This window comes from Austrofundulus limnaeus, unplaced genomic scaffold, assembly GCF_001266775.1.
Source record: "Austrofundulus limnaeus strain Quisiro unplaced genomic scaffold, Austrofundulus_limnaeus-1.0 Scaffold0, whole genome shotgun sequence".
NCBI classification, from domain to species: Eukaryota; Metazoa; Chordata; class Actinopteri; order Cyprinodontiformes; family Rivulidae; genus Austrofundulus; species Austrofundulus limnaeus.
This window is the reverse complement of record NW_013952402.1, coordinates 3,074,270-3,083,495: the sequence shown is the minus strand read 5'-3', so window position 1 is coordinate 3,083,495 and position 9,226 is coordinate 3,074,270. Positions and strand designations below refer to the sequence as shown.

Here is a 9,226-nt window from a genome sequence, read left to right as displayed (position 1 = left end):
TAAAGGTTTGACTCCATCTTGAACACAAATCATACATTATATTGTTACATATTTCTGAAACAAATTTACCTTTAACATTCTCTTAAAAATACATACAGATCTGGCAATTTTGACTTCATCCACCAGATCATTCCACAGTCTTATACCCTGGACTGAAGCACTCTGTTCCTTCAAACTGGTTCTAAACTTACGTTTAACAAACATTTCTATCCCTTTGAGATTATAACAACTTTCTCTTTTAGTAAAATGTAATTGGATGTTTGAAGGTAAGGTGTTTTTATGAGCCCGATACATAAYTGACAAAATATTATAATCAACCAAAGTGACTATAAGTGAGGGTTGGAAGATGGACGAGTCCAAAAGCTCAAGTCCCCTTTTTTACCTTAACCTGAGGATGCAAACAGAACCACATCATCCACAATCAGCAGAGACGAGATCCTGAGATTGAATTGTCTAATATTCGCCAAATTTCATTTTGCAGCTTTCTTGTTTCCATTATTCATTAATTATAAACTACAAACTCAACATAAAAGGCAAATAAGACGAGTTATTACAGGCAGTTGTTTATTTTAATACTACTTGAATTAAATACTGAACATCAATCCCCAGTTATGGTTCAACAGGAAAAAAAAGTCCTAAAAGTTAATTACACATAACATGTTGCACAGTGGAAGTGACACAATGTTCAGCTTTTTTCAGCAACAGCTTGTTGAGGTTACTAGCGTAACGAAAACAGTGGTGCAGGTGCATTTCACAAGCAAGGAAGCTACGCTGCTGTCACGCAGCCAAAACACAGGAAACCCTACGGACCAGACAACACTGCGTACGTACACATCCAACGCCTTCAGCCGTGGAAGTATGCATGACCTTAAAGAGGAAATCCTCACAAAAGAATTTAAGAAAACACAGCTGATGTTTTGCTTGCATCCTAAACATCCTATATTACAAAAAAAATACCTTTTTTTAAACTGCATACATGCACATCTATGACTGACTGGTGTATTTATATTCAATTCAGTATATGAAAAAAAGTTAAACGTGTCAGAAAATTTATTTATTAGATAAAGAAATAGTAAAGATTAGAAAACAAGACATCTGAAATACCACAGGATTTTAGTATCTTGCTTTTGTGACCCCTTTTCCCATATTTGACAATTATGTAAAGTCAACATTCAAGGCATGTTAGCATAGTTTGTCAACACTCAACTATATAAATGTCCAATTTAAGTTTAGACAATGAGAATAAAGCATTTTTATTTCTTTACCTTTGTTTCGGTTACCATTTTCTGAAGACTGGAGCTGTCAGGCTTATTGTGATTTCCCTCAGCCTCGGAGGGGGTCTCTGTGAAAGCAGCTGCAACCAAACATTCATTTTCTCCACCTACATATGAAAACAAGATAAACAATTTAAAGTAGGTGGTGGGAGTGTCACTCAGCTAGCAAACAGCTGTGGTTGTTGTTTATTTCATTTCCAACATGGTTACCTAAGACTGAGTGAACATTGAAACTCTCAATAGAAAAAAAAATCACACTCCATCAAGAATAACAAAAAAATAACCTAGCTTCTGAAAGAAATTCAAACCAATCCTTATTTTCAAAAGAACTACAATGCAAACAAATGCAAAGAAAAACAAGACTAATATTTTAGGAAAACCTGTCTGGATGAGTTTTAAACTATAGGTTGAAAAAAAATTGAGAAGGCCAGACCATTAGCTTGACTTAGAAAAAGAAAATAAGAAACTTTTCTACCCACACTGTACCAGTGTTGTTTAAGGTTCAAACTGGTTTTATACCAGGTGCTGTGATAAGAAGCAGATACATCTTTGAAACATTCCCAGTACTTCTGTGGGCTAACACAAACAGATCATCATGTACTCACACTCTGTCGTTTAGTTATTTTTTTATTAACGAATTTTCCAACACTGTGGGAAGAAATTAGAAAAAAAAACATACAAACTCTTCAGAAGCATCCCAAGTCGTAAGGAGACCTAAATAAAAGAATCTTGTGGTTTGTGTATCATCTAAAGTGCTTTTGCTGTTCTGAATGATAACTTTTACCTCAGAATAAAACAGCTCACACATTTCTGTAGGGAGGCATGATACACTCCTGATCAAAATCTTAAGACCAGTCAAAAAAGTGCAAGAATTTGCATTTTGCACTATTGGATCTTAAGAAGGTTCTAAGTAGAGCTTCACAATGTTAAAAGAAGAAATCAGTGCAAGAGACAAGAACTTTTGAGCAGGGAATTTTCTGAAAACTGCATTTACACTCAAACATGATTTTTTCAGCTGATCAAAAGTTTAAGACCATAGCTCAAAAAAAAAAACCCAAAACAGAAATCAAAGTGTCAAAAAAAGGACTCAGTAATGAGTAGCTCCACCATTCTTGTTGATGACTTCAAACAATGGTTTAGGCATGCTTGATGCCAGTGTTTCCAGGAGGCTAGTGGGAACGTTGCTCCAAGTGTTGAAGATGGCTTCACGAAGGGTATCCACTGTCTGGAACTGATGTCCATTTTTGTAAACGTCCCTTGCCATCCATCCCCAAATGTTCTCAGTTGGGTTTAGATCCAGGGAACATGTAGGATGGTCCAAAAGAGTGATGTTATTCTCTTGGAAGAACTCCTTTGTCAGGCGGGCATTGTGAACTGCAGCATTGTCCTGTTGAAAAACCCAATCATTACCACACAGACGAGGGCCCTCAGTCATGAGGGATGCCCACTGCAACATCTCCACATAGCCAGCTGCTGTTTGACGCCCCTGCACAACCTGAAGCTCCATTGTTCCATTGAAGGAAAACTCACCCCAAATCATGATGGTGCACCCACCACTGTGCCGTGTAGAAATCGTCTCAGGTGGGATCTCCTTGTCATGCCAGTAACGTTGGAAGCCATCAGGACCATCAAGGTTAAAGTTTTTCTCATCAGAGAAGACAACTTTCTTCCACCTTTCAATGTCCCATGTTTGGTGCACCCTTGCAAAGTCCAAACGGGCAATTTTGTGGTGTTGAAGAAGACGTGGCCTTTGAAGACATTTTTTGTTTCTGAAGCCCTTCTCTCATAGATGCCGTCTGATGGTTATTGGGCTGCAGTCAGCACCAGTAATGGCCTTAATTTGGGTAGAGGATCGTCCCGTGTCTTGACGGACAGCCAATCTTTTTGGGTCTACCACTTGACTTTTTTGTTCCATAACCCTCAGGATCATTTAAAAAATGCAAAATGACTGTCTTCCTGCATCCAACTTCAGCAGCGATGGCACGTTGTGAGAGGCCTTGCTTATGCAGCTCAACAATCCTACCACGTTCAAAGTCAGTGAGCTTTTTTACTTTTGCCATCAGGAGGTCTTGACAGTGTAAAGACTTGACAGAAAATGACATGGAATCCAGATTTTTGCACAGCTTTTGGCTTTTAAAGACTATGGTCTTAAARTTTTGATCAGCTGAAAAAAAAGTCATGTTTGAGTGTAAATGCAGTTTTCAGAAAATTCCCTGCTCAAAAGTTCTTGTCTCTTGCACTGATTTCTTCTTTTAACATTGTGAAGCTCTACTTAGAACCTTCTTAAGATCCAATAGTGTAAAAAGCAAATTCTTGCACTTTTTTGACTGGTCTTAAGATTTTGATCAGGAGTGTATATCGGCATTAACATCAGTATTGCCCGATATTGGTCTTTTTTTTTTTTTTTTTTTTGAATATCGGTATCTGTCCCATTATGTAAAACTGGGTCGATTTCAGTTTGATCACAATAGATATTGACGCTGCACAGCCAGGAATAACTGAAGCAGAGAACCATGTCAGAGGTCTGGTCGGTTATTTACGGTATTGAAAAAAAGACCAAAGTATGTTTGTGCGTATGTATATAAATTGTGTGTCTGTGCAATATCGGTAAATATCAGTTATCGGCCATAACAGCAATGATTGTATCGGATATCGATATTGGCTGAAAATTTCATATCCCTACATTTCTTGCATCATGGATGAACAAACAATTCAAAAATTCTACGAAAAATTGAAGATTCCTGTTAGGCCTTTTCCACATCCAGCATCAGAAATTGAAGCTGTTCAAGATGCAAGTGCGTGCCTTTATTTTGTTTATTTAGTTTGGTAAAATTTGTCACTCTTAATTTATAGGAGTGTACATGTATTTTAGTTTTTCAACATATTAAAAGGCTGACAACTAGGGCTGCCACGAATAATCGAATAATCGACGACTAATCGATTATTAAAATAATAGATGACTAATTTAATAATTGATTAATCGTTTTCTTTTTTGTTGTTGTTCTTTACTTTGTTTTTCTCTCCAAACTGCTTTGATACCTTCCACTGCCACATCTGCCTTTCTGTCCTTGACACACATGCACAGTAGTGGTAACTGGMGTAGGCCGTGGACGTCACAAGACATTATACAGACAGGCTCTGGTATCATGGCTACCCAGCAACGGAGCTCAAAAGTGTGGGATCATTTTAAGAAAATGAAAGAGAAACCTGTYTAATATCTGAAGAGCAGAACTTGCCTTCCACAGCAATTATTTTTAGTTAGCTAATAGCTAAAATCTAACGATGGTTATACAATAGCAGCTGCATTCTGACGTGATAAGCTGTATGTTTTATATTCAATTAACGTATGATCCGATTATTCGACTAATCGAACAAATAATCGGTGATTAATCGATTATTAAAATAACCGTTTGTGGCAGCCCTACTGACAACATTTACAAATCTTTGTTTTGACGTCACATTTAGAAATAAAACTTTTACTTCAAGATAAAAAAATTAAAATAGTAGTCCAAGATTTGAAAAAACTAAGAAAACTATTCAATCATATGAATTTACTTACTTTCACAATCAATTATAAACATATATTAGTTTTGTGTTCTCAAATATAGAAAATAAAAATAGTAAATAAAATATAATCACAGTGCTAAGTTTATTCTATGACATTAATCTTTGATCCTTTACTCACTTTCCACAGTGTGAGAAGAGGAAGTGAAATCAGAGATTTCTTGCTGTTCCAGTTCCGGCATGTCCTCCATTTGTGGCGATGGCTGTCCCGATGTAGACGCTGAGCTACATTTTCTTGTATCACTGGTGCTTGTAAATCCCAGAGTGCTTTGTCGCCGCCTTTTAGTCTTAGCTGTTACATGAACACTTGAACAATCAGATGCTGAAAGAGATGTTTTTCCATCTTGTTTTCCAGGACACTCACTCTCTTTATCAGACCACTGATTGAGTTTTTTCCCATTATGACTTTCTACCGTTTTCAGCTTTTTACTGTAAGCGACTGAGCTATCACTTCGTCTTTGTTTCCTCTTTTGTGCGACAGAGTCCAGCTCAAAAGGAATCTCAATGTTGCTTTCCTCAGATAGATTGGGCAAAACAGGCCTTTTGTGATTTGCACGGGAGAAATAGTCTTCAAACACATCATCATTATCTGCATTAGTGGAACTTGAGGCAACATTTTTGTGTTCACTGGATAGAGCAAAAGATCGCACCAAGGTAGAAAGTGACAGTCTAGCTTTTTTGTGTGCTTTCGGCTCTGATTCTTTTGCGTTTTCAGCTGCTGAATCAACTAATGTGTTTGAAGATAAAAGACAGCTTGAAGAATTCACAGCTTTAGGAGATTGGTGGGATTTACTCTCTGTAAAAGATTTATTTGCAGGAGTTTTCTGCTTCCTATTTTCAGATATACCAGATGACCTCATTGGTGTCTGCCTTTTTTCTTTCAGAAAACTCTTGCTTTTATCAGGTGTGTCCTGGATTCGACTCTCCAAACTGTCTCCAAATTTGAGTGTCTCTGCTACTTTTTTCCTCGCTGAAGTCTTTCCTGGTGTTGTTTGTTTGTTTCCCTCTTTATCCTCTCGGATGTCAAAGGTAGGACTGTACGTCATACCTGGAATTTGTTTTGGGACATCGCGGTAAGGCYAGAGCCACGGCTTCACAGAATCTTGTTCAAGATGATCATCTTTAACATCAAAATCCAACTTCCCTTCGACTTTATCAGATGAGCATCCATTCTTAGCAACAGAAGCACTGGAATCATCATCTGACTGGTCATTTACTGCARGGTGAAGGAAATAAAAAGAAAACAAATATTGCTATTATTTGTTGTTATTATTATTGATATTACAGAAAAATAAAGTGAGTTTAGAAAGTCAACAGTTTTTTTAAAATAGTTATAATTTTGTGTTGTTTCACCTTTTGACACAACCACTGTTAAGTCACAGACATATGCTTACACATAAGTGCGCACTACCATATTGTATGCTACACACACATATTATATACTATATACTACTATATACTATATACACTACACACACCCACTGTGAAATATTGGAGGTGAAATAAACAAGATATTGGTTCAGAAGGTGTTACACCGCAAATAATATTTTCTCAGAAGCTGGAAAAACGTAAAAATACTTATGTGATATAATCATTACAAATCTACCTAACACAAAAAAGTTATAAAGTTAAATATGGAGGGGTTCCGGAGAAGTGTCCTTCTCAACACATACTGTATTTTAAGCATAAAATAATGCTTTTTTGCATGCAGTTCAACCCAATATGTAAAGTATCTGAGATTAAAAGTTTGTTTCATTTAAACTCTTGTAATTCTCTATTTTGCTTTAATAAATAAAGGCTTAGTAAATTATCTGAAAAGAGAACCAGCTGTCCAACAAAATTCAGAGAAGGTATAAATGGTAAAGGTGTATGATACACATATATTTAGGTATAAATATGTGATACACTTACACTGAAATTTGAAGATGGAAGGTGTACTTCCAAGGGAAGGCTTCAGCCCGGTGGGTGAACAAGATCCTGACATCTGAGAGGCTGAAAGGCAGAAACAGTCAAATCAACCTGCAGTCATTTCAAATGTCATAAAATCTATCAACTAATCATCACTTTAACACATTTGTTGTTCCGACCTGTAGGTGAAATGTTTTCGTGTTTGTCTTTCATGTCTTTTAAGCGCTGTGCCATGTAGTCGGACCTTTTTAATCCAGGGCTGTAGATTATTCCATTCTCCTCATCTATAATGATTGGTGACACATCTGCAACTATAAATAAAAACAAGTATGAGTTGGCATGTTGTATTCTTTGATTTAAAGTAAAAATCTTCCAATGATGTCAAAAACATTTTACCCAAAGGTTCCTTTGGAGGTAATTTTTTCAGCATTTTGTCCAACTTTTTCCTCATTCGCCAATCATTCTCAGTCGTTCGTTCTGGAGAATCTTTTGGTAACATGCAACGATGCTACACGAGTCATAAAAACAAAAAAAAAAAAACGTTTTAATTAAGGACTAAGAAAAAACACATACAACCCTGGATATACTATTGCTTACATAAGAAATATCAACTTCCCTTTTTAAGGCATCTGAGCCAAATAAAATGCAAGTATCTTTGTGTGTTGTTATTTAGACATAAAAACGCTTCAGCTCAACTCATAAAATGGACAATTGTATGAATTTACAAAGATTTAAAATAATCTATTAAAAACACAACGCAACTCACTTTTCTATTTTTCATCACAGGATTGCTTTCATCATTTAAGGCTGGAAATAACGCCTCGTCTGCTTGGACACCGTTACTGTAGCAACTGGACACAATTGAGTAAAAAAAAAAAAAACAATTTACAAAAGCATCAATAAAGCTTTATGCTAAAACATTAAGTTGGAGTTAAGCAAATGATAAAAGAGAAAAATTCTCACCTTTTTACCCAAAGAAGAGACACAAGGTGTACATCTCCTTTCTTAGCTTTCCTCCATGTAGCAGAATGACCATTGGAGAACACTACATGTGTGACTCGTTTATTAAATCTTTGTGACACCTTTAAACAGAACAAGTTTGAGTTTAGACAAACAAGTTAATTCAACAAAAACAGGGGTGTGATTAAAGATGATTTACCTCAGCTCCCATTTCTTCCAGCTGCTGAACAAAAGGTTTTGAATAGTTTGCTCTCTTATCAGACGACCACACATCAACATATGCAACAACATCTGTAGACGCATTAATCAAAGACAACAAACTCAGTACTAACAACAAACTACTTTCATAAATAATACAAACAAATGACCTCCATATACCTTTAAGAACTGAAGAGTTGTTGCTTGAAGTCATCACTGGCCTCTTTACGTCCAAGATAGTTACTAAAAAAATTCAATTGAAACTGAATACAATAAAAACTCTGTGACACTTGCTGTGAGTGACCTCTTCATGATAAAAAAAAATCTGCTCAATAACGTAAACTACAATAATAAAGAGCTAGAAAATTACTAAAGGCCGAAGCTGAAACAATTTAATATGTTTTTTTCAGTTTACATATTAATATTTAACAACTACTGTATGTTATCACAGCTTGAAAATATCGTCTTATCATTTTTTGAGTCAAACGAGATTTTGCCACTAAATTAAAACAAAATGAAAGCTATGAAACTTAAAAATAATAAGAGATCTAAACCTGATCTTCTTGAATCAAAGCAAAAGCTAATAAATAAAAAAAGTGATACAACTTAGTGGTAAACAAAAACTTATTATTTTTATTCACCTTGCTGGCAATATTACAAAAGGATGTTTCAAAAATGATTGCAACTTTCTGAGGTAAGTAAACTAGTGCCTGTGTGAAAGCAGAKATCTAAACATATACATCGAATATCTGATCTTATAATGTTTATACTCACTGATAATCATGTTTTGTGTATATTTTGTTGCGATACGCAGCTAATTTAAGAAGCTAGCAATTTGTTAGCATCGCTTTGGTGTGAACCGTATTACTTCCGTATTATGATGACACGCGCATTAGAGCACACACATTATGAAGGCTTAATGTACTAAACTGTCGAACATCAGTACATGTTTAGTACTTACTTTAAGACGTAGAGGTTGCAAAGTTAATAATACAAATAACTATCTTCAAAAAGTGTATGGTTGGCGCGTGCAGTTTGTATTGCAAGGCATTCTGGGACAGAATGAAATCATTGGCTGATAGACAAACTACGTCACTTCCGTTCAGTGGGGAGGGATTTTTTTATTATTATTTTATAATTATGCCTACAGTCTTGATTATTTATTTGTGTTTGTTATTTGTTTATTTATCCTATCAGTGCATTTTTTTAAATAGGATATACTTGCCCCAAACAGATGCAGAAAACATGGAGTTTAAACTTGTGACATGATTCTTTACAGTATTTTGGCTGGATATCTAAAAAGGTTCATCAAAAAATCTTCT

General features: G+C 35.6%; 1 protein-coding gene across 2 annotated transcripts in view; it reads right to left on the bottom strand.

Moving 5' to 3' along the window:
• Positions 1 to 8,943, bottom strand: part of mcph1 (microcephalin 1) — a 28,150-nt gene extending 19,207 nt beyond the window's left edge. For both annotated transcript variants that reach the window (XR_001310658.1, XM_014013798.1), the window contains exons 1-10: positions 8,866 to 8,943; positions 8,085 to 8,147; positions 7,906 to 7,997; positions 7,710 to 7,828; positions 7,513 to 7,597; positions 7,143 to 7,254; positions 6,926 to 7,057; positions 6,750 to 6,830; positions 4,960 to 6,054; positions 1,266 to 1,381 (exon numbers count right to left, since the gene is read on the bottom strand). Coding sequence is in view for 1 of the 2 variants with exons in the window: in XM_014013798.1 (XP_013869252.1) it covers positions 1,266 to 1,381; positions 4,960 to 6,054; positions 6,750 to 6,830; positions 6,926 to 7,057; positions 7,143 to 7,254; positions 7,513 to 7,597; positions 7,710 to 7,828; positions 7,906 to 7,997; positions 8,085 to 8,118 (1,866 nt within the window). In the remaining variant the exon portion in view is untranslated. The remainder of the gene's footprint in view (positions 1 to 1,265; positions 1,382 to 4,959; positions 6,055 to 6,749; positions 6,831 to 6,925; positions 7,058 to 7,142; positions 7,255 to 7,512; positions 7,598 to 7,709; positions 7,829 to 7,905; positions 7,998 to 8,084; positions 8,148 to 8,865) is intronic.
• Between the last annotated feature and the right edge of the window lie 283 nt (positions 8,944 to 9,226).